The 24,503-nt window shown below is 43.0% G+C and overlaps 1 protein-coding gene across 1 annotated transcript in view; it reads left to right on the plus strand.

The window, feature by feature from the left end:
• LOC127555408 (protein argonaute-1) overlaps positions 1–20,657 on the plus strand; it is a 35,316-nt gene extending 14,659 nt beyond the window's left edge. The window contains exons 9-19 of the mRNA XM_051987672.1: positions 1,327–1,446; positions 1,901–2,023; positions 2,286–2,419; positions 4,122–4,306; positions 7,382–7,541; positions 7,655–7,745; positions 8,989–9,183; positions 13,828–13,962; positions 14,343–14,444; positions 14,824–15,023; positions 15,578–20,657. Coding sequence (XP_051843632.1) covers positions 1,327–1,446; positions 1,901–2,023; positions 2,286–2,419; positions 4,122–4,306; positions 7,382–7,541; positions 7,655–7,745; positions 8,989–9,183; positions 13,828–13,962; positions 14,343–14,444; positions 14,824–15,023; positions 15,578–15,686 — 1,554 coding nt within the window. The 3' untranslated portion in view covers positions 15,687–20,657. The remainder of the gene's footprint in view (positions 1–1,326; positions 1,447–1,900; positions 2,024–2,285; positions 2,420–4,121; positions 4,307–7,381; positions 7,542–7,654; positions 7,746–8,988; positions 9,184–13,827; positions 13,963–14,342; positions 14,445–14,823; positions 15,024–15,577) is intronic.
• The last annotated feature ends 3,846 nt before the right edge of the window (positions 20,658–24,503 follow it).

The following is a 24,503-nucleotide window of genomic DNA, read 5'->3' on the forward strand; positions in this document are numbered from 1 at the left end:
TGGTCATTAGTTTTTGTAGTTGGTTTTTCATGCCATAGCTTATGGTTAGAGTCCATTTTAAAACTGCTATGGAAATGATGATAGTTTTTTTTTTATTGTCTTTGTTATTAATTTTTGGGTTTGTTGCTTTTGCTTTTATTGTTTAAATAGATATTGGGTCTTTCTGATTCATTAGGTGTTGATTCTTTTATAACAAATGATTGATTTATAGTTTATGTGTTTCCATTTTTCTTCCTCCTGGTCTTCCTCTCAGCAAATTCTAGGGCAGTGTTATATCTCATCTCCCCCCTCATCTTTCTATCAGTTTTTGAGCCCACTCAAAAGGAGCAGTGTTATTAGCCACCTGAGCCCAGTGTAACAGGGAAGAAGCCTGTGGTAGGGCCTACTGTTAAGTGCCTACTGTATGCAGGGCCCTGAGCTAGGTGGTAGAGGCAACAGAGAGACCCATGGAGCTCACCAGATAGTAATGTTCTAGTAACTAGTAAGCCCAGATATATTCAAGAAAAGAATTAATCATATCCCACTGTGCCATCTTCTTTCCAGGAGTAACTCAGTCCCAAGTTCTAACTATAGGGAACTTTCAAGAGAGTTAGAATTCCTAATACTTGCAGAGGTTACACAGATTGTCTCTTTGATCTGTGTACAAGTCTTGTGGGTAAGACAGTAGTAGCATTACATTCAATAGATGAGATAACTGAGTCTGAGAAGAAGATTGACTTACCTAAAATCATAGAACCAAGACAGGGACCTGAACCCAGGTTTCTGAATTCTCTGTCAGTTCTCTCTACCTGAAGTCATCCACAGAGAGAATAAGAATGTTAAAAGCAAACCAAAAAGGACACCAAGCAACTGTTATACCCTTTTGAACTTTGAGATGAATTCATTTTGGTAGGATGGGATGGTCACTTGGAGCATGCTTATCTATCCCATTTCATTAATGTGAAGAAAGAAGTGTTGACTAAAGAAGTGTAAATCCAACTAATGTGCTAAGGGGAACTGGATATTTAGAGCAATCCTTTTGTAAAGTGAAGAATTTTTTTTGTAATATAAATATCCTCTCTTAGTTTGTTGAGTAAGTTTTAATTTTTCATATATTTGTTTGTTTTTTTTAAGTGGAACACTTGCCAAAATGGGCTGGTCTTCTGTACTTTCTTGGGGCTGAAATCAAATCTGAGGCCAGGGATCTTATTTTATGGAAGCTCCCAGAAAAGAATGAAAAGCATGGGTACAAGAGTGGGAAAGAGCCTTATATTTGGTTGTGTGTGTGTGTGTGTGTGTGTGTGTGTGTGTGTGCGCGCGTGTGTGTGACATGCCCACATTCTCCAGGTCTGTAACATTGTGGCTGGACAGCGCTGTATCAAGAAGCTGACAGACAATCAGACTTCAACCATGATCAAAGCTACTGCAAGGTCAGCCCCGGACAGGCAGGAGGAGATCAGCCGCCTGGTAAGAGGGCTCTTTAGAAAGGGACATCTAAATTCTGCTGCTCCTGAAGAAAATATTTTTGGGGTGGTAAATGCAACATTAGGTTGTGGGATCCTTGTTTCAGATTCTTTAGAAATCCCCCTCAAAAGGATCCATGTTATCTTGATAAAATAGAACATAGGAAACTCTCATTCCTATTTGCCTTAGTTTTTCAGGCTGAGGTCTCCTTATTTTCCCCTCTGTGCTGGCCCCAGGCTGTTCCTTCCCACAGCAAAACTTCTCTGAACCTCTAGACCTATGTTTAGAGACCTCCACAACATCTTAGTTCAAAGGCAAAAGAGAAGGCAGAATCTTCAGTTTCGTTGATGCTCTGCTGCCTGGTCTTAATTTGACTTCTTCCCTAATTTCTTTGGCATAGATTCCAAGCCACTAAAATCCTTTGCCTTTACTTTCATTGTTCTTGTTTTCCAAACAGATGAAGAATGCCAGCTACAATCTAGACCCCTACATACAGGAGTTTGGGATCAAAGTGAGAGATGACATGACAGAAGTGACTGGCCGAGTACTCCCAGCTCCAATCCTGCAGTATGGTGGACGGGTGAGCTAGGGCAGAAGTCTTTTAACTAAGCAGGATCCAGGTGGTCCCAGCTTAATAACAGAGAAGATTTTGGGCAAGGGAGCAGGCCAGGTTCACAGTTGGGGGCAGGATGAGAAGCACAGGCTCCTCCAGTGATCGGGTTTACTTATTAATAAAGTGGGGAAGAAGAAGCATTTGGAGGCCTTGTCTTCCCATCCTGGGGTTTGGTTGGGATACTGTAGGTAGTAAGTAACCAGTGCTTGTCTTTTATCCATGCTCTCAGAACCGAGCCATCGCCACACCCAACCAAGGTGTATGGGACATGAGAGGAAAGCAGTTCTACAATGGAATTGAGATCAAAGTCTGGGCCATTGCCTGCTTTGCACCCCAAAAGCAGTGTCGGGAAGAAGTGCTGAAGTAAGGAGCTCAGGGTGGGCTAGGCCTCTGCACCACTCAGCTCTCCAAAGTCAATTTCTGTAACATTCTGCCTTGTCCTTCCCTCCTTTCCTTGTCTAGAAGCTGACTTGGATTTCTGGGTGGGTCTTGTTTAGATATTTCCCAGCGCTCCCGCAAGAAAGATAGAGTCAACAGGTTTGGGGCGGAGAGGGGAAGGCTCTTTAGTTAATGTCTCTTTCTTATCCCAGACAATCCTTGGAGGCAGCTTCCTTCAGACCTACCCCCACCACACACATGCACACACACACTCATATATTCACACACCTCCCATGGAAATTCCCTGATTTTGTAACTTGATCTAGCAGGAAGCTATTCTGAAGTAAATTAATTCTAGTCCAGGCCTAGAACAAGAGATTGTCTTCAAGGCTTATTTAGGGAAAGAGAATGGTGTATATGAGTGACCGACACACCGATAGAATTGTTCTGCCTCATGATGGAACTCTCTATATTCCAGTCTGGTTTGGGCTTTTGTTGCCTTGAGGTCCTGCCTCAATCCCCTAGAGCCCTTGTTATGAAAAAAGTTCTTACTTAGATTGAGCCAAAGTCAGCTTTCCTTTGACTCTTTCTCCTCTCCCTCCCCATTCCTCCTAGTTCTGCCCTCTAGGGCTCAGAAGAATAACTCCAATATCTTTTTGCATAACAGCTGTCACAGATATTTGACGATAGCTATCATGTCTTCCAGAAGTCTTCTCTTCTGTAGCCTCAACATTCTTTATTCTTTCAAGCTATTCCCTTGTATGACATGATCTCTGGCATCTTCTGACTTCCTTGCCTTCATGGACACACTCATCCTTAAAGTGTTTCCAAAACACAACAGAATGAGGACTGCCTAGGCAAGGCAGCCCAACTGTTGCTTTCTTATTTTGGAGCCTCAATTAGATATCTATTAAAGCAGCCCAAGCTCCATTTAGATCTTTTTTTTTTTTTTAACCCCGACTATAACTCTTGCCTTGTGTTGAGCCTTTAAGTAGCCCAAACTCCTATTGAAAACCTATGTCCAGTAAACTGCTTTTCAAGTCACCACGTGTGTTATTGTCCATTCTCCAGCACTCCCACTCCCACCCCAAGGCTGAGGGCAGGGCTTCAGGTTTACCACTGTTTGATTCCATCTTATTGGCTTTGGCCCTTTCAGCCTTTCCATACTTTCAGGTCCCAGTTCTGTCATCTGGTCTGTTAGCCATCTCAGTGTGATCCTTAGCTGTCTGAATCCTCCCAGTGGTATTGGAAATTATACACTAATTAAAGAATTTGGATCATAGATTTAGATAGAACTGAAAGGGATCTTAGAAGTTTTCTGTTCCATTTCCCTCCTTTTATATATGAAGAGGCCCAGAGACATAAAAGATTGTCCAAAGTCACATAGGAGAGCAAGGAGTAAAACCTGGGTTTAAATATCAGTCTTCCTCTTCAAATCCAGGGCTCTTTCCACTGTTATACTGCTTCTTGAAGCCTTGAACCAAACAAATGAAGTTAGGGAGTTTGAGGGGGGAGATAATTTTTTGAAATCTCAGCCCAAAGGCCATCTCCTAAAGGGGAAGCCAGGGCTCACCTTCCCTCAGATGAGAGGGGCTCTGAGTCCTGAGGATGCATTCTGAACTTCTAGTCTGGCAGGCTCTTAGTGCTTCCCTCCCACTCCCCCCTCCCTCTTTCCAATGCCCTGCAGGAACTTCACAGACCAGCTCCGTAAGATTTCCAAGGATGCAGGGATGCCCATCCAGGGCCAGCCTTGTTTCTGCAAATACGCGCAGGGTGCAGACAGCGTGGAGCCCATGTTCCGGCATCTCAAGAACACCTACTCGGGACTGCAACTCATCATTGTTATCCTGCCCGGGAAGACGCCTGTGTATGGTGCGGCTCCTCCTGGGGGAGAACATGGAGATAGGGGTTTTGAGTTTGAGGGATCAGCTCCAGTGGCTGGGAAGTGTGAGGGCAGAATTTAGGTCCTGGAGAAGGCTCCCACCTTGAGAGGTTGAGGAAAGTCAGGGCATGGGGAAAGAGCCCTTTATTTTCTGTTTTGGCAAACTGGAGAGTGGGGAGTGGCCAGGACACATGTGGAGTCTCAGGACTGGTAGATGAGCTTCCTGGATCTGCTCCCTTGGGTTAGTTCTCAACTTTGGGGATACAGGCAGCAGCCTGCCCAAATTCCTCATGAAGAGAGCACCCCTGACCTTTCATTTACTTGGGTGAGGACACATTACCATGAGGCAAGGCAAAGGAAGGTAAAAAGTTGGTAAAGTAGATGTCAGCTGTCTTATCAGCAAATGGCCAGTCTGCTTAGTAGACTATCTCCATTCTTTTCCTTCCTCTTTACCTCACAATTGATATCATTTTCCCATCTTTCCTCTACTGGGGCTCTTTTCCTCTCTTCTCCAAGTCCTATTCTATCAGTTATTTAACAAACAGTATTTAACAAACATTGTCTATTCCAATCTAACCCCGGGCTCATCTCTGAATAGACAAAGGTGAGTCAGAACACACAAGTCCCTATTCTCAAGGAACATACAGTCTAATAATGTGGAATAAGATATGTCTAACAAATTTCTTTGTTATCAACCACGGTATAGCCAGTTCAAAGAAGAGGTGATATGAGAAATTTGAGGAAGGAAAATCTATTTCCCACCTTTCTTCAGGTCCCTTCCCAGTGCTAATGATCATATTCAGGTCTTCCCAATCCTAAGAAATTTAAAAGAAAAACCCTTCCCTTAATCCTACTGCCTTTGACCAATCATCCTAGTGCTCTCCTCCCTTTTACTAGCAAAACTATCTTAAGTCCTCCACTTGAAGCTTTTGCTTTTCCACCTACCTCCTCCTTAACCTTCACTCCTGAAGTCTGCATTCTCTTCTCATAGCTGCTAAAAAGCTTCTTGGTGACGGCCGTCAGTCTTTGCAAGGTCACCAATGAATTTCCTTATCATCAAATACCATCTTCTCCAACCTCATCCTCATCAACATCTGCTTTTGACGTTCACCATTCTCTCTTGGCTTCTCTTCTTTTGACATTGTGCTCCTGTTTTTCTTTCCTCTCTGACCATTCCTCCTTTGCCTCTTTCACTCGTTTCAGTCCCTAAACATAGGCATTTCCCGGTGTTCTGTCATCTCACTCTTTTTTCCTTTCCCCTACCCTCTTGACAATCCCATTCACTGCCACAGTAGTAATAGCTACTTCTATTCAAATTGTTCACATATATATATATATACAGATACATATATGTTTCATATATGTACATATATATTTCATATGTAGATAGAATTTCCACTTCAACCTCTCTCCTCTCCTCCCTCCTTCTCTCCTTTACCCTCCCTTTTTTCTCTTCCCCTATTCTTATCTTCCCTTCTCTTCTCTTTCCTTCTTCTCTTTCCTCTTCTTCCATTTCCTCCCTTTCCTTTTTTCTCCTCCCCTCTCAGTCCTGTCCTTTTTCCTTTCCTTCTTCTTTCTTCCCTTTCACTCCATTCCCCTTGTTTCTTCCTTCCTTTCTTCTTCCCCCCATTCATTTTTCCTTCCCTCCCCTCTTCTCCCTTCCTTTCAGCTCTTCTCCCCAACCCTCTCTTATCTTTCACTCCTTTTTACTGTTCCTGTCTTTCCACAAACTCAAGATTTAAAACATTTCATCCTTTCTCCCACCACCACTACTGATTTTCCCTGTCCATTTTCTGTCCCACTGTCTTTTACTGTTTTCTCCTTCTTCCTCACCATATATACCCTCTCATTTGTCAAATCTTACTGATTTTTCCTCTTAAGTATTTCCTTTATATTCCTCCCTTTCCTTTTCTATTCCCTCTGTCTTCATTCTAATCCAGGCCCTTAATGCCACACACCTTGATTACCAAGTAGTTCCCATCTTCCAGGCTCTCTGCTCACCAAATCCAAACTGATCTCCCTAAACTACTGTATCACTCCTTTGCTTGAAAACTTTCATTCATTCTCCAGCTCCTCATAAGTAAAGACTGAACTATACTTAGGATGTCATTCAAGGTCCTTCACACTCAGTCCATAATAAATATCCCCAGGCTTGTTCTACCTGAAACAATGGGGGAGTCCTTCCTCCTTAGATAAAGCCCCATTCCTAATTCCCTGCCTATTGAAATCTTAATTATGTTTTTATTGTATAGTTCTATAATTATGGTTCTGTTTGTACAGACCCTTAAGGCTAATAAAATGCTTCCTTAGCCCTTTGAGGTAGGAGTATAAATATCCCTATTTTACAAAAGAAATAGTTGATTTTCAATGGTTAAAGTGATTTATCTGTATTTGACCTTTTAATAATGAAATAGCCAACAAACATGCCTCTTTTTTTACAGGGACAGGTTGAACCTAGGGTTTGTAGAGACCTTGTACTCAAGACATTTCAATCTCCTGCTCTCAGAAAGGTTGATCCTTCTCCTCCATTAGCAATCCCTGGTTAAGATTTGCCTTATCCTCTATCCTCTTCTCTACTTTTATTTCTTTACCTAGACTACAGGAGTTAATACAAATCTGGGCTGAAGCTCCTCAGGAAGTGTTTAGAAGATAAGCTAAAGTTAATGTCTTTTTTGGCATATAAGGAAAGGACCCAAGAAAAACTTAGATTTGTAGAGTGAACTCTTTAGAACTGGCAGGGACCTTAGAGATTACCTAATCTAACTCTCTCATTTAGCAAGGAAACTTAAGTCAAGAAGTGGGAAGCACTTGGCTAAATAGGGGAAGAAGCTATATATGTGAAAGCTGTCTTCTCAGAAACTCAATACATATCCCTTTGTTGACTGCCTTTTTCACAGGTAGGGAAATTGAGGTATTTGGCTGAGAGGAGTAGTACTTTCACACCACTGCCTCATGGAAGGGTCATGCCAGCAATTGGAATGTAGGCATCTTGCCTTCTAGATGGGGACTTGAGCTCACATCCTCTTTTCTCCCCTCCCTTGTTTCTCTCTCTCCTTGGCCCTCAGCGGAGGTAAAGCGAGTAGGGGACACGCTGTTAGGCATGGCCACACAGTGCGTACAAGTCAAGAATGTGGTGAAGACATCTCCCCAGACTCTGTCCAATCTCTGTCTCAAAATCAACGTCAAGCTTGGGGGAATCAACAACATCCTAGTCCCTCATCAGCGGTATGAGAGGGAGTGGGGGGCATGGGAGAGATGAACTCAACTTGGACCATGGACAGGTTGGGGAATGGGAATGAAACAGTTGTACTCCTGACTTCTATATTTTTCCTCCTTAGATCAGCTGTCTTTCAGCAACCTGTCATATTCCTGGGAGCAGATGTTACACATCCTCCAGCCGGGGATGGGAAAAAGCCCTCTATTACAGCTGTGAGTGACTCTTCCTTATCTTAGCTTTCTTATGGCAATCTCCCTCCTCCTCCCACCACATGTATACAATACACCCTAGCATCTGCCCACCCCCAACATCACTAAGACATCTCCTATCCTACTCAACCTCTTTAATCTTTTTTTCCCCCATACCTGCTGTTAATGTATTTCCTTCCTCTGCCAATTCTTAACCATCTGACATCCCACTCCCTCTAGGGGAAAATCATTATTGAAGGTAGGTAATCCCTTCACACAAACAAAACATGCAAGTGCTCATACAAACTCTTTCTCCACTCATACTTTATGGTACATGGTGCCTCCTTTCTTGTATCCTTGGAAAGAGCCAGGTAGGTTAGATCGAGTCTGCTAGAGATTAGAGAGAATAAATCCCCCCTGCTTTGGAAGCAGCCAGCAGGTGGTGCATTTGTTCCAAACACTGGCCTGACTTGTCCTCAGCAGGGAGTGAGAGATGAGAAAGTCATTCCCGGCAGAGGTAGGTGTCTCAGGAAGTCTCCTTCCTTGGGTTACGTACCTCCCTCCTATCTAGAAAAAGCACTAGATTAGGGTAATGATGCTCCCATATAAAGTCTCTTCTCCCTATTTTCCAGCTCAGGACTAGGTTTCTGAAAAATCAGAGAGACTCTCAAGTTCCCTCCTTAAGGTCATGAGTACTTTGGTCTATTTCCAACATTAAGCCTTAGTCCTAACCCTTCACTCCCCCATAACACTTTGCCTCTTTGAGGGAAAGAAAGTTTTCTGAGATCCTCTGAGCTGATGTTCTCTTGCTCTGAATATGGTGTTTCCTGTACAAGGAAGGGAAGGAGCAAGGTTTCACTTCTAACTTTACCAGCTTTCTCCATCTCCAGTTTTTTCCTCTTGCCCACCATGGTACAGAGACCTCTTTCTGTATCCCTTTATATGGGATCCTTTCTATGATTTCTTCAGGGTAGTGGTTTGCACACAGAACACTCTCCCTGCTCCCATCCTACATGCTCCATTTTGTCACATCAGACTCCATCTTAGCACAAGGTAACTGGATGAACCAGCAGCTTTTTTAATGCCCATGGAAAGCCCAGACCATATTCAGAAGTCGAATTGTAAGCTGTCAGTGACCTTTTCCAGATAAGAAGAAGCCATTCCATATACTGTGCTTTGAAAATGTGTTCTCAAAAGTTCTTAAGTCTTGACAGAGTTGAAGAGCAGAATGAGATTAAGAGAATTCTCCCTGATCACCTTCTCTCAGGTGGTTGGCAGCATGGATGCTCACCCAAGTCGTTACTGTGCAACAGTTCGAGTCCAACGACCCAGACAGGAAATCATTGAAGATCTGTCTTACATGGTTCGGGAGCTGCTCATACAGTTCTACAAATCCACCCGATTTAAACCTACCCGCATTATCTTCTACCGGGATGGTGTCCCTGAAGGTCAACTCCCACAGGTGAGGGGCCTAAGATGGGGGCAAATATTTTGGGGTACAATATCCACATTGGGATAGGTTTGAGAGGAAGTGAAGTATGGAGAAAGAATTGGCTTAATAGTTCATTTTATCTTTCCCCCCAGTCTCTACTTTATAGATGAGGAAAGTGAGCCATAGGTTAAGATCAATGGAGACAACTTAAAATAACAAGGAGAGAAAATCCAAGTGTTTAAATTTCTCCATTCCAATCTACAGGAATATGATTGGCATATACTGTCAACTAAGAGGTAGAGCCTTGTGCTAGGGATACATTTAAGGAACAGTAATATTGTTGCATCAGAATCACAGCTTAGTGATTTTTAGTGTATCATTCCAAATTGGGGAAGGGATGCTTACATGTTTTCTGCTTAGCCCTTAGATTTTTTCTTTTAAGATGTCTTACATCTGTGTCCTCTTTTCCCCAGCCAATGCCTTACTCTAGGCCTTTTTCCTTCTAATCCATTTGAGAGATATGGCCAAACTTATATTCGTAATACATAATACAGATCTCATTAATTCTTTCTTCAAATGCCATCAGTGGTTCTCCAATACCTATAAAGTCACATAATTTCATAGTTGGAAAGTCTCCACAAAGATCATCTAGTCCGTACCTATTAGAAGTAAATCCTTTGGGTCTTTATTAAATGCCTACTATGTGCCAGACAATGTGCTAAGCACTGGATCCATAGAAAAAATAATTAAAAATAAAATTTAAATGTCTCAGACAAGGGATCATCAGAACTCCAGTATGAAGACCTCTTGATGGGGAACCATTATCTTCTTTTTTTTTTTAGTTCAATTGAAAACGTTATTTGATTTGTTAATTGGAAAATGTTGATATCTTAGCCATATCAATTAACTTGTTATTTATTATCTTATTTCTTAGAAAGAACCATTATCTTCTAAGGCAGCATTAGAAAATTATATTTTCCCATAATTCTAATTGTTGATCAACACTCTTTTCCATAGTTCTAATTATTGATCATCATTCTTTTAAAGTCATGATTGGCCAACAGCATTGATCAGTTTCTCATGTCCTTCCAAGTCCTTTTCCTTTCCAAGATAGTTTCTGCATCTGAGAAATTACTCTGAGTCCCCTTTGACCCATTTTCTTATCGATAAGTCCCCTTATCTATACATTCTAGGGTATTGATATATTTTCTAGACTTTTTCCAAGGGGAAATTAAACTAGATAATACTAGAAAATAAGATTACATGATTGAACTTGCATTTTCAAGAATTGTATAGCACATAAATCTGTGAATATAAGTCCCAGATTCTGTGGTCCTAAGCTTTTAAAAATTTCTTTTAGGGGCAGCTAGGTGGTGTAGTGGTTTGAGTACCAGCCCTGAAGTCAGGAAAACCTGAGTTCAAATGTGGCCTCAATCACTTAACACCTCCTAGTAGTGTAACCCTGGGCAAGTAACTTAATCCCAATTGCCTCAGCAAAAAAAAAAAAAGTAAAAATTCCCTTTATTAAAGATTATCAGTTCTCCTACCCTTGCTAATTTGTCTACCTAGACTGACTTCATCTATCTAGTCTTCCAATTCCAGACTCCTTCCTAGTCCATCCAGTAACATAATAATAATATAGCAGTAAAAATTACAAAATCAAGCTAATTTCATTCTGTGAATTTGGTGTACTATCTCAGTTGAGTTCTCACACCTATTCAACAATCTTCTCTTCCCTTATAACCGTCTTGCCTCATTCCTCACTTTTCTGTTGCAAATTTTTTCTTCACTCTTTACCCCCTTTAATTCCACTCATCATGTTTCATGCTTGCAGTAAATACTCACTTTTCCTTTTTGGGCCACCCTTCGCCCCCCATCCCCTCCTCCTTAGCATCACTCTCTCTCTTTCCTTTTTTTTCCTTGGAGAAAATATATTTGATTTTTTCTAATTATATGTAAAAAACAACTTTTAACCTTCATTTTTTTGTAATTTAAAATTCCAAATTCTCTTCTGTCTTCCTCTCCTCCTTCCCCAACATTCATTGAGAAAGCAAGTAATTTGATAAAGGTTAGACATGTACATTTATGCGAAACATATTTCCATATTAGTCATGTTGTAAAAGAAAACAGACAAAAGAAGACCAAGAAAAATAAAGTTAAAAAAAACCTTCAATCTATATTCAGACTTTATCAGTTCTTTCTCTGGGTATTTTTCATCATCAGTTCTTCAGAATTGTCTTGGATCTTTGAATTGATGAGAATAGCTAAGCCATTCACAGTTGATCATTGTCCAATATTGCTGTTACTGTATCCAATGTTTTTCTGGTTCTTCTCACTTTACTTTGCACCAGTTCATGTAAGTCTTCCTAGTTTTTCTGAAAATATCCTGCTCATCAATATAATAGTATTCCATCACAATCATAGACCAGAATGTGTTCAGCCATTCCCCAAATGCTGGGCATCCTCTCAGTTTCCAATTCTTTGCTATAACAAAAAGGGCTTTTATATTTTTATACATATAGGTCATTTTCCTTTTTTTCTAGTCTCTTTAGGATATAGAGCTGGAAGTGATATTGCTAAATCAAAGTAGTATGCAAAGTTTTGTAGGTCTTTGGACATAATTCAAAATTATTATCCACAGTGGTTGGATCTTCCTCTCTCTTTCCTGTGGTCATACAAATAGCAAAATCCCTACTTATTGTTCATGCTATTCCATCTACATGCATCCTTTATCTTATTTCTTTCAGCAATCTAGACTGTTAGTCATCCCATTTTCCTCTCTCATATCTTCAATTTTCCCTCTTTGTTTGGCTTTTTACCATGTGCCAAAAAAAAAAAAAAAATAGGCAGCTCTTCTCAGTCTTCAAAAATCCTTCCTTTGACTCATCTACCATGCTTTCATATATGGTAGATTTCATTTTCACCTTTATTCTCTTTCAATACTAATCTTAATGAAAAAGTGATCTGCTGAAATGTCTGCTTACTCATTCACCCATCTTCTCCTCAGTTCCTTATAAAGTGACTTCTATTCCCCTCACGCTATTGAATCTCCTTGCTCATGGGTCACCAAACTGCTAATTGTCCAAACCTGATGGACTTTTTCTTAGTCTTCATTTGCTTTGATTGTTTTTCAACTTTTCTTTTACCCTGATCCTTGAGACATCACACACATTTGCTTGGTTTCTTTCTTTTTTTTTCAATCTCCATTGTTGGCTTCTATCTTCCTCCTGATCCTTTTAGAGGAATGTTTCTCAAAGGTGTGTGCTGGCCTTTTTTTCTCTCCCTACTCTTTCTCTTGGGATTTCGTCCATTTCCATAGCTTCAGTTACCACATCTGTCAAGAGGATTCTGAAATCTCTGTCTCTAAGTCACACCTTCCTGTGCTCCAGACCCACATCTTGTAGGTGCCTATAAGGGAATTTCTATTTAGTTGTACCTTTGTGAACATCTTTGAAATTAAGCTAAGACATTTTCCCTCCCAAACATTTTCCCCCCTTGGCCTCACTCTTTTTTATCTGTTTTAGACTTTTATTTGCTCTCCCAAGTCTGTAACCTTGGTTGTCCTTGGACCCTTCCCTCTTCTTCATCTTATGTCTAATCACTTCCTAACCTTGTTGATTTCAGCATTTCTGACATCCATTTCATCGTCTCTGTTGCCACTGTCACAATCATCTGTTAGGATAGATAGTCACCAAATAAGTTATCACTTATTTGTATTTACTGCCTTTGCCTTCTAACATCTTTTTGCATCTTTTCTCTCTCCTTGAATCTATCTTTTGCTCTACTGCTGGAATAAGTTGCTATGCATAGAAGTGATCATGTCACTACTCAAAATCTGAGCTGCTCACACCCTCTCAGCTCTTGAATCAAATTTAGCTTTTCTTTGTTTGACATTCAAGATCTTCCACAACCTGAAACCAACACTCTCTCTCTCTTTCTCTCTCTCTCTCTCTCTCTCTCTCTCTCTCTCTCTCTCTCTCTCCAGTTTTATCAAATGATACCTCTGAGCTGTAGTCAAGTTGGTTCTCTCTCTCTCTCCCAAACTCATCCTGTGTTTTCTTTCTGTGTCTTAGCTGCTAACCCTTTTCCTTGTGTCTTCCCTCTCCAATGCCACCTGTTTCATTCACCAAATGCTCCTTTTTTCTTTGATTCCCTGGCCTGTAATAAACTTCCTTCCTCTTAAACTTCACAAAGTAAGATATAGTAAAAATGCCATTTTCTCTCATGAGATACTTTAATTCTGTAAGAACAGGGACTGTGGCTTAGCCAAATATTATATTTGTTTTTTCTTTGCATCAGACCCTTGAGAAGAGGGTGATGCATATTGAATATTAAATGATGATTTTCCGATTGTCTACCCAAATTGTTATACATATAGCTAATAAGAGCCACTATATTTCTATAGCTCTCCAAGATTTTTGAAGTGCTGAAGGATCTCATCTGATCCTCACAGATGCTCTGGGAGGGAGGTGCCATTATTATCTTCATTTTTACAGATGAGGAAATTGACATTGATGTCATATATATTAACTAATACACATTCAGTGTCTAAGACAGGATTAGAAGTCAGCCTGACTTCAAGTCTAGCACCCTATCCACTGTGCCACCTAGAGTCCAATACATAGGTCCCAAGGTTAATAGTAGTGAAGACATTCTCTAATTCTGCTGCTCCAGATCCTCCACTATGAGCTGCTGGCCATCCGCGATGCCTGCATAAAGCTGGAGAAGGACTATCAACCAGGGATCACTTATATCGTGGTCCAGAAGCGCCACCACACTCGCCTTTTCTGTGCCGACAAGAATGAAAGAGTAAGATGCACATAGCCCCTGGCCCAGTTTTATCTCTTTCCTTGGTGTGGCACAAAACCATTTGTCTGCCCACCTGCCTGCCTGATGAAAAGTTTGGAATAGTATAGGAGTGAAATCTTGTGATAATTCAGCCTTGGAGATAAAAATCAGACATTCTTTTAGCTCTCTATTCCCCTCCATATACCATTTTTCTTAGTGTCCAGCCTTTGCTCTTCAAAGCTTTTTGTATTAGCTTTCCAGACTTGGCCCAAGGTTCCAAAGCACCAAAAGCTTTCTACAGGACTACCTTGGCCTACTTCAGGACCATATAGGATCCATCCGAAACAGATGAGGGATCGTGTTCAAATTTCAAGATTTTATTTGTGTTTTCCTCCATGCAGATTGGGAAGAGTGGAAATATCCCAGCAGGCACCACTGTGGACACCAACATCACTCATCCATTTGAATTTGACTTCTACCTGTGTAGTCATGCGGGCATCCAGGTAATTAGGTTGATCCTTGGGGACTTCAGATTGTTGTTGGTGGTAGTGGTGGTGGGGATGATGATTATGATGATTCATTGATTAGTTCATTCATTCATTTGTGTGACTATCCTATTTTAGATTCGTGGACAACTTAGTTTTAATCTTACACCGTTACTTAAAGATTTAATATGAGATTTGAATATAGTGGGATTAATATGTGATGGTTTCTTAGAAGTGATTGATTTTAATCCCTGGGCAGGCTTGTTTGTAATTTGTGGCCAGCTCATGCTGGATGATCCTTAGAAGCCTTTTTTGATTGCCCTTCTCTAATTCCCTGTGCCCCCCACCTTACCCCCAGGGACCATGTGATACACAGACCATTCCTTCATCTCCATAGGGCACAAGCCGACCATCCCATTACTATGTCCTCTGGGATGACAACCGTTTCACAGCAGATGAGCTGCAGATCTTGACCTACCAGCTATGTCACACTTACGTGCGCTGTACACGCTCCGTCTCCATCCCAGCACCTGCCTACTATGCTCGCCTCGTGGCTTTCCGGGCACGCTATCACTTGGTGGACAAAGAGCATGACAGGTGAGGTCCATTGCTGGCAAGTAGAATTGACCCAGTGATGAAGGGGCAGCTTTAGGGCAGAATGCCCTTTGAAGGGTAGGCAGTAGGATGGATGAGAACATTAGCAAGAGGAGAAGGCTTCACAAGTTTGCACACTAGTACAACTGGAAAGGACAATCTAGTTTAATCCTTAATTCCTTTTGAATAGGAAACTTAGGCCCAGAAAGAGGGATTGACTTGCCTAAAGTCAAAACAGAAAGTAACACTGGACTTAGAAAGTAGATACACTGTTCTCCCAGGCCAGTAGCGTTCTGATTCATTTTGTGAGACTCTCTCCTATTAATCATTTGTTCTGGGCCCTTGCCCTCTACTCCCAGGGAGAGGACTAGGATGGGAGGGAAGAGAAGTAGGGAGAGCATCTCTCCAATGCATAGCTTTGTGTCCATAACTCCTCTTTTTTGACTGTAGTCTTAGAAATGAGGAGGAAGGAATGCCATGGGACATAGGAGAACAGTGTTACAAGCATCTCTAGTAACTATCCATGGCAGGATGCTTATCTGTCTCCCTTTTTCTAGCGGCGAGGGGAGCCACATATCGGGACAGAGCAATGGGCGAGATCCCCAGGCCCTGGCCAAGGCTGTGCAAGTTCACCAGGACACTTTGCGCACCATGTACTTTGCTTGAAAGGCAGAACGCTGTTACCTCACTGGAAAGAAGAAAGCTTTCAGAGCCCAAGGAGCCATACAGATGGAAGGAATCCCAAGGAAGAGGAGTCCAGGGGAGTGGGAGGGGAATGGGGGCAGGCTGGGGGGAGGGGGGTTGGGGGGAAGGAGAGCTTGTTTCCCCACTGCAGAGCAGAAGCTGCATCACTAGGGGGTGGGGGATGGGGGGCAGGGCTGGCAAAGAGGGACCACCAGCCAGAGACCCCTGACTCTTCCCTTGCTCTGCCACATCTGACCCGACCCCAGTGGACCAAGAGAGAGGCAGCATCGTCGCTCACAGGTGCCCATTTTAAAATGCAATACTAAAGACTTGTGACTGGGAGGGCTCCATAAGGTCGGCTCTACAGCTGCGGCTCGAGGGACAGAAGCTGGTAGGTTTGGGTTCACTTCTTTTAGAGGGAAAAGTGTTGGCTTGGAAAAGAGGGTGGGAGGAGGAAGAGGGAAGGATTTTTAGGAGCCTTAATCAAAAAGGTATAGATTCATTTAAGAAAAAAAAATCCCAAACCAATATTTTAGGATAGTAGAGTTTTAATGGGTTTGAAATCCAGTTTGTAGGGAAATTTTACCACCAGTAGTTTTGGTTGCTCCTCCCCCAGCTGTCACCCCTCCCCTCTGCGGCACACCTTCCGTGGCACCTTCCTCTCTCCCCTTTCCCATCAGATGTAAGGCACTATGGCACTTAGTCCGAATTGACACAGCCCTGTCTTCCTTCTGCCCCACTGGTGGGTGACCAGTGCCTTCACTGTAATGCTGCAGAACTGCAACCTTTTTGTACCTTTTTTTTTTTGTGTGTGTGGGAGGGGGAGAAGGAGGATATGGGAAGAAGGGGAGAAATACCCCAAGTCTCAGAGGCCTCCTGTAGGTGACGCTGCCAGCTGTCTGCATCAGAAGGAATTGACTATGACATTCACAGAGTGAACCCATTGCTTTGAGATCACAACCTCAAGATGGTTAAAATCCATTGAAGACATTTGCACTTTCAAACATGACAAGTTTCTTAGCTGCTGAGATAACTGACCCTTGCCCTCCCCTCACTCCCACCCCTCTGTCCCCAGATTCCCAGAGCGTTATTTCAATGGCATCCTTTCCTCCATGACAGTTGAGTCTCCCATGTTTCAATATTTCTTTGCTGGGCTATCTTAGAACAAAAGATACTTAGGTCTAAAAGAAGAAAAAAAGAGAAAACTAAATGTTATTTTTATACAGTATCTCGAGTCTTTTGCCAAAACTTGCAGGTGACTCTCATGTCCTCTGAGTTTACATCCCAGACACACTGAGCCGTCCGTCTGTCTGTCCATAGAAGGGTCGTGTACCTGGGTCATTGTTTCTGCCCAGTTGGCAGGGGGTGAGGTTGGAGCCCTCCTATTTCTTGGTTCCCTCCCCCACTCTGTGCATTATCCACCATTCCCTTGCGCCCCTTCCCAAGAGGATCCTGTTGTCTCATCTATTCTTAGTCGGAGCTCAGGCTTTCTGACTCCAGCATGGCCTATAACACACTTTTTGATAGCTTCTGCTGCTTGCTTTCGCTGCTGTTTACACAAAATACTTTTAGTTCTGCTCGCAAGGGGCAGATGGGGAAGTGTATGCATGTGTGCATATAAGCGTCCCTCTTTCTGCAGTCAGTGAAGGGGTCTGATTAGGGTAAGGTGCAGGGGGGGTATAGTTGGTCACTTGGGGGAGAACAAGAGCCCCAGACTGTCTAAGGCCTCTTTAGGCTGCTGGGTACCCAGGGTATCAGTGGTTAGGCCCCTTCCTCTGACATGGGTAAGTATAGGGACTGCTTATTTGTTTATGCCCAGCTGGTGAGGACAAGGAACCTCAGCTCATTGTGGGAATTTCTCTTTGCGCTTTAAGGGATTAGACATGAGGCAGCCTAGTCTGTCATCTCTTCTACTGGGCTTTAGCTTGGTTGTTTTGCAACCACTGACCTTGAAGGCCACACCCTTAGATGAAGCCCATGTGGGAAGCCTTGGCCGTTAGGCCTAGTGGCTGGTAAAGCAGACACAGGATTGGAGACTGGCTTGAAACCAAGTCTCTGTCCTTGTCTGCTCAGGGAAAGGTGGGCAGGTGTTGGAAAATGGCTCTTCCCCCTTCCCAGCAGAAGAGTTGCCAGACCATGATTTGCTATGCAAAATAATCTACCCCAATCTCTATTTTTGTTGACCATATTGTTCAAAGATATCAGCAAAATTTAGCACAAACAATAGCTGTGGAATAGGGCATTGGGACAGTTTGGTAATTCCTTCCATTCCTTCCTTCCTTCCCTTCCTTCCTAGCCAGTAGTATCGCCTACCCTGCCGTCCATTGGCTAGATGGCTGGGAAAGCCAGTGGCTCTCCCCTAGCTGTGGGTGGCAGGGTGGGGAGGGGCTCTGGGAGGGGGTGAGCTCACCTAGGAGCCTACATTCCTTACACAAGTGCCTATATTGTGATGTCAACACTCTGCCCGCCTCTGTCCATTTCCATATCCCCGCCTCTAGTTTGTGTCCATTCATACCTCTGGGTGGGGCTCCAGCCTTTTGAAGCTCCCCCAGGACCAGTGGCTTTGCATGTTTTCTCCGCATGTGTCTTGGGCTTGGGGTTCAGGGCAGTTTTCCTGGGAGGGTACAATCATTCACCAGCATTTTTATCCATGCCCGTGGCAGGTGGCAGCCACAGGGCCCGGTTTGTGTTCCTCCTTTTCTCTCTCTGCCTCCCTCCTGTTGAATTTTGAGCTGGGGTCTGAATTGCTTTTTTAGAAATGTTGGCATTACATATGCCATTTGTAAAATAAATAAATGAAAGTGCGAGGAGCAGCTTGGGCATTGGTAAAAAAAAAAAAAAAAAAAAAAAAAAAAAACCAACACAAAAACAAACAGCTTTGTTGCTCTTGTGATTTTTTTTTTTTTTTTAGCCTTTGAGACTTGAAATATAAACTTGATCTTAGAATTTGCACTTGTGTGTGAGGTGCCGTGCGCAGGATGAGAAGGTGGTCCTGGCATCAAGCTCTCATCTCTGTGGGATTGCCTGTCCAGGTGTTGGGGGCACCCAGAGTGCCCCGGCCAACCTCTTAACTGTCTGTTGCTTCCCCCACTTTTCTCAGTACCCCCATTCTGCTTCTATGCCTTTTTGAGGTCAAGCCTCTGCAGAGCCCCAGTGTCGATAGTTAAGCCTGTTGTGAAGCCATTACTCCTTTGCTTCTGAGCAGCTGGAATTCCATTTTTTCTATAGGTCTGATTTACAATGTAGTGCCCATCTGGCATCTGGTGCTGCATGAGTGTCCATGTGAGCTTCTCGCTATGTCTGTCCCAAGGCCTCAGCTGATGCAGAATCAACAGGCATGCCAAGCTGGGGTAACTACAGGAGGCTTTGCTTCTCCTTAGGCCCATCCCTAACCACCACAAGGTGCTATTCCTGCTGTAATACTGAGCACCCTGTATGCTTCTGGTCCTAGTTATCCCAGCAGCCGCCTCTCTTTCTGGGCCACATCTCTGAGTAGCCTCCTTTGAGGAGGCCTGGAATTCAATGCCTTAGGTGGCCAAATATTCTAGGCTGGGTGGGCTAGGGGAGCAGAGCAAACCAATTCTTCTTGCCTTCTGTTCCTTCATGGGTGCATAGGGTCAGACTGGATGAAAGATCCATCCCTTCCACAGTTTGGAATAGTGTTGCAGTATCAAGCCAGTGGTTAAACAGAGAAATGGGAAGGAATATTCCTGAGTACCACAAAGGCCATTCAGGTTGGATTGAATTCTTGACATGCCAGTCGGGCATCCCCTTTAATCTAGGATCAATGCCACAGGACCCCCTAGGTCCAGAGAAGCAGTGCTGGTGGTGGGGATGAGACCTAGGCAGGATGGGCAGCTTGGGAAATCCTTTTTCTCCTTGCTTGGGTAAATCGTTATGTACAAAACTGTTGGAGGCTTTTTCTGGAGCTGGGATCTGGCAGGGCGGGCCATTTGGCAATAGAATGTGGGGAGAGCTACCTTCATGTAGCAAAAAAAAGGGGCTTTGGAAATAGCATCCAAGGGTAGTTGTGCTTTATTTATTAACCTGGTATTTGTGCCAGGATGAATACTTGGTTACCCTCTTCTCCCAAAAGCTTGGACATCGTGGATGTGCCAAGTCTGCGAAGGGCATCCAAGGCATTCTGCATCCTCTCTGCTCTGTCTGACCCTCAGCAGCTGGGGAGGTGCTCTTATCTTTTAATCTCTTCAATTTTTAAGGACTTGCCTTCTCCCTGGGCTGATGCAGGATCCAAAATGGTATTCTACAGCCATTCCACTGTCTTCAGACTCTGAGTTTCAGGCTGCTGCAGAGGGAGAGGGAGGTTGGGGACACATTACTGGAGCACTCAAGGCTTGTGAAGAAGCACTAAAAAGGGGCAGGGTTCATCTCCTTTTTGAAAATGAATCTTCAAAACATTGTGCAAATAAAGAAAATCTGTTGAGTCTAATGACAGTCCAATGGCTGAACAGCAATAAGAAAACGCTGGAGGACATTGTTTTGTGTATGTATGTGGTGTTGTTGCACTTAGCAGAGGTATGGTGGACAGAGGGTTCGGAGCACTCCTGGGGTTTAGTTTCAGTTCAGTTTCTAAACTTTCACACCTCCCTGAGCCCAGTGAGGGCGGAGCTGGCCTTGGGGCCCCACACCCAGAGTCCTTGTTTGCTTTTGGTTTTCTCTTTGACCTGTGTTAGTGTCCTGCTTCTGACTGTATGCTGGATGGTCCATTTGTGAAACTGCCCAAGCGGTTGTAACGGACATTTATTTCTGAAACAAGCAGCCGCATGATATTGTGTTTTATAAAGATAACAATGGCTTATGTTTTAAAAGTGCAGCATCATTTTTTCTTCTTTTTTTTTTGGTGGGGGTAAAGGGGACATATGAAAAAAGCTGCCAAGAACAATTACATTGATTTTAGGCCGAAACAATAAAGAGAATACTTTAAGAGTAGAACCACTATTGCTTTTTAAAGAGGGGAAAAGAATTAAACATTCTCTAGATCACTGTATAATGTGGCTTCCTTGCTTATGACAGGTAACTTGCTTATGACAGTAGCTCCATACAAAGAAACCCACATCAAACCTTTACTTGCCCTCAGAAGTCCTAGGTCTCTGTCCCTTTTATTTTGTTGATGTATCTCCTAGAGGGCTAGAGGCTGGTATTTCATATTTAATTGCCAATCCATTGAGGATGCTTCAGAATTCATTGAATGGTACTTCCACCATAGGAGAGTATGAAGGCTTCCCAAAACTTCTGGGGCTCTGAAATCCTGATTTTGTCATTGTCTTTGGGCCCAATCAATCAGTAGTCTCACTACTATATTGGCTTCTGTCCAAATTAAGGCAATCACAGGCCTTGTCTTCAATTCAGTAAACATTAAGTGCTTACTTTATGCAAAAGTCAAGGGCCATAAAGAGGGAAATATAGCTAGAGGTTATATTATGTACCTGGTTTAGTGTCAGAATTCCTAGGTTCAAGTTCTGATTTTATAGCTTAAATTAATTCACTTGTGAAATGGAAAATATTTCCTCTACTACCTCACAGGGCTTTGATGTGAAGATCAGATGAGATCATGAGTGAAAGCACTTTGTAACTCAAAGCAGCTCCATAAACATGAGTAATTCCTAGGTTAGAATACAAGAGTGGCACAAATACTTAGAGAAAGCATGTCAGAGCACATGTCATTTAAACTAGATCTTGAAGGATTTCTAGCATTAGAGATTTTGGAGTTAGAAGTGTGTGTGTGAAGAGATCGATCAATGTAGAAGCACTTCAGATCTAAGCATCTGCTATTCCAATCAAAGAAGGTATGGAGACAAGACTACTTTTTATACACATTGAATCAGAATCATCTGTTGGTCTGTCCTACCCTATTGTCCAGCCCAATATTCCTGGGGCTCTAGAGGGTGCCTTCCTGGGATAGGCTGGCCCTGGATCTCACTTGGGTCCTTTGAGTGATCTTTTAGGAGAGGACAAGATTAAAGCATACTGAGCCACACCTGGGCTTATTTTCAGTATGGGAGACTTGCCTGTGCCTGGGAAAGTCTCAAAAAAGTTAACATTAGCTTACTATTACTGAACTTTTCCCCTAAATAATAACAGGGAAGTAGATTTTCTCTTTTCCTATTTGCCTCCTCATTCCACCAGTCTAAAACTTGGAATAAACTATATAAAATGGTTCTTAGGCCCTCCCTAATAGGTCCTTTCATTTAGAACATCAGAACCACCTCTAAATAAGGTCTGTACTTCCAAAGTGTTTTCTTAACCTCTTGCCACTCCTCCCCCAGGAGAAACTTGATAGAAGTAAAAACTAACTTTTCTTTCCACTTTGAGGAGGGACTAGGGTGGGCATGCCATTTGGTTTGGGAGAGACTATGGTCCTATCAGTGGAGTGGAAAATGCACTGGAGTCAGAAGACCTGAGTTTTCTATCCAATCTTAGCACAAATTATCCTCTCATATCTTGCACGTGGGGAGGGGGAAGGGTAAAGTAGGAAGGGATTCCAGCAATTCCCAGTAAACTGGTGCTGGAAACCAGTGTAGAAGCAAAGTGGAAGATGAAATTAGGTCCCTGTGGGGATATAGGGCTAACATTAGAATATAGACAAGGGTTTAAACTTCTGGGCCTCAGTTTCTTCCCCTGTAGACACATTACTACTTGCACTACCTACCTCACAGGGCTGTTGTGAGGAAATCTCTCTAAAAAATGAGAGTGATTATGTGACAACATACTTTCGTTCCTAAGGTAAAACCACTTCCTTATCAGGTGAGGATAGACTGCCAGCATCCTTCATCATGTCCTTTCCCCAAATAAAATAAAATAAAAATAGTCCAATAGTTGACTAGGTCACATGGCTACTGTAAATCGTTCACCAAATATTTCTTAACTCTATGAAGTCATATTGAACACCCTTTCCTTCCAAGAATGTGAGTATCTGACCTCCTCTGGATTAAGCTGACTGGCCTGGCCCTTAATACAGTGCCATGGTCATCTCAATGAGATAGCTTAAGAAGGATGTGAGGAATTAGAGCCTTCAGTTTGGGAAGAGAGGGATCACATGTCCAGGCCCAGTCTTCCAATAAGAATTAGGTGTTGGGATTTTTCCAGATATCCTGCCGTAACTGCTTATGGCCACATACCTGGCTAGATTCCACTGGGAAAAAAACCTTTTAGTATTAACAGCCAAATCCAAGTAACTTTTTGTTGAAGGAGGGATGGATGGGAGGTGGCTGGCTGTGGTTGAAACTATAGAGCAAGTTGGAACCTGGAATAAATTTTTCCCAACTGAAAGGAAAATTTGAAAAATAAATTGTAATACAAATGCTAGCAATGGACTTTTCTACTATACCAAGGGACACAAAGTGGCTAGGTATGGAATGGGGAGATGACCTGGATGATTTGCTACTATATTTGGACTCTTAGAAACAACTGAAGTTGTAGGAGCTTCTGCTCCCCTGAGAACAGACATCTTTGGGAGTGTGGGGATCTGAAGCTGGCCAAGCATGTGTTCAGTTCCAGGCCAAGGCTGTATTCCACCTGGGCCCAGAGCCAAAGATCCCAGGCTCAGGCTTGTCTCAGCCACTCCATATTCTTTCTCTGCATAGGTTGTGCTGTCTCTCTGCCCATCTTGGGCTGAGTACATGTATCCAGCATTTCTGTGAACAAATTATCCTGTCTCTTATATCTTGCACTGGGAGGGGGGGGGGAGGAAGGAGGGAGTAAAGTAGGAGGGGATTCCAGCAATTCCAAGTAAACTGGTGCTGGAAACCAGTGTAGAGGCAAAGTGGAAGATGACATTAGGTCCCTGTGGGGATATAGGGCTAACACATTAAAATGTCCAAGAAGTTTGTGGCATTTAGCTAAGATGTGATGGAAGGAGATATAGGAGCAGAGTTAGAAGAACCTAAGTCTTTTGCTCTTAGATCAGACCATCCTTCTGGTGACCAAATAATTCCTTGGCACAGACATTAATCTGGTTATGGGGAATGGTGCAGCAATTTTACCAGTTCCGTTTCTTCTTTGGCTGCCCAGGCAGCAAACCTGGCATATATATGCTTCTCTGAACTGAGATAGGATGATTGGTATAGATGATGGGCCAAACCGGGCTAGAGCCCTCCTTCAAAGCTGCCACTTTTGGAAGGAAGAATCGAGGCTTGCTGTGTCTGACTGAAGAACCCTTTGGGTAACACTTTAGAACTGCCTTGCCTAAGGCCTGCAGCCAAGCCAAGGCATTGCTTTCCCTCTCCACCCCAGCCCCTCCCTTTCCTTGGATGTTCCCTTTCCACAGGCTGCTGTGGTTTACACTCAAGGAACATTATGTCCTGCTCTCCCTAGTTTGCTGCTACAGGGGCTGCTGCAAAGCTTCCTCTGCCAGCAGTGCTACAGAAATACTAGGTATGAAATAGAAGTGAGCAACAGTCCTTGGGGCCCACCTTGGCTTCCTGATCAGCTCCTAACTTCTCTCCCAAGCAGAAATATATCATTTTATAAGATGTCAGGGAAGTAGGAGTAGGGTAGAGGGCCCTAGCTAGATTTTGGAGAAATACTGTGCAAAGAGCTTTTTTTTTTTTTTAAACTTACTACAGGAAAGGATATTAGGAATTCTATATTTCCAGGTCCTAGTATAGGTGTAGCACATATTAGGAGCTTAATAAATGCTTTTTCATTCTTTCAAGGCAAGCATCAACAGTTGGACCCAGGGAAGAGGAATGAGTCTACTCCACATCCAGTTTCAGTCCCCCATATAATGGTTGAAAGGGCTAGCTCCTGACTCTTGGGGGATTGGAGGGCGAAGGTGAT

This window comes from Antechinus flavipes, chromosome 3 (assembly GCF_016432865.1).
Source record: "Antechinus flavipes isolate AdamAnt ecotype Samford, QLD, Australia chromosome 3, AdamAnt_v2, whole genome shotgun sequence".
Lineage (NCBI taxonomy): Eukaryota > Metazoa > Chordata > Mammalia > Dasyuromorphia > Dasyuridae > Antechinus > Antechinus flavipes.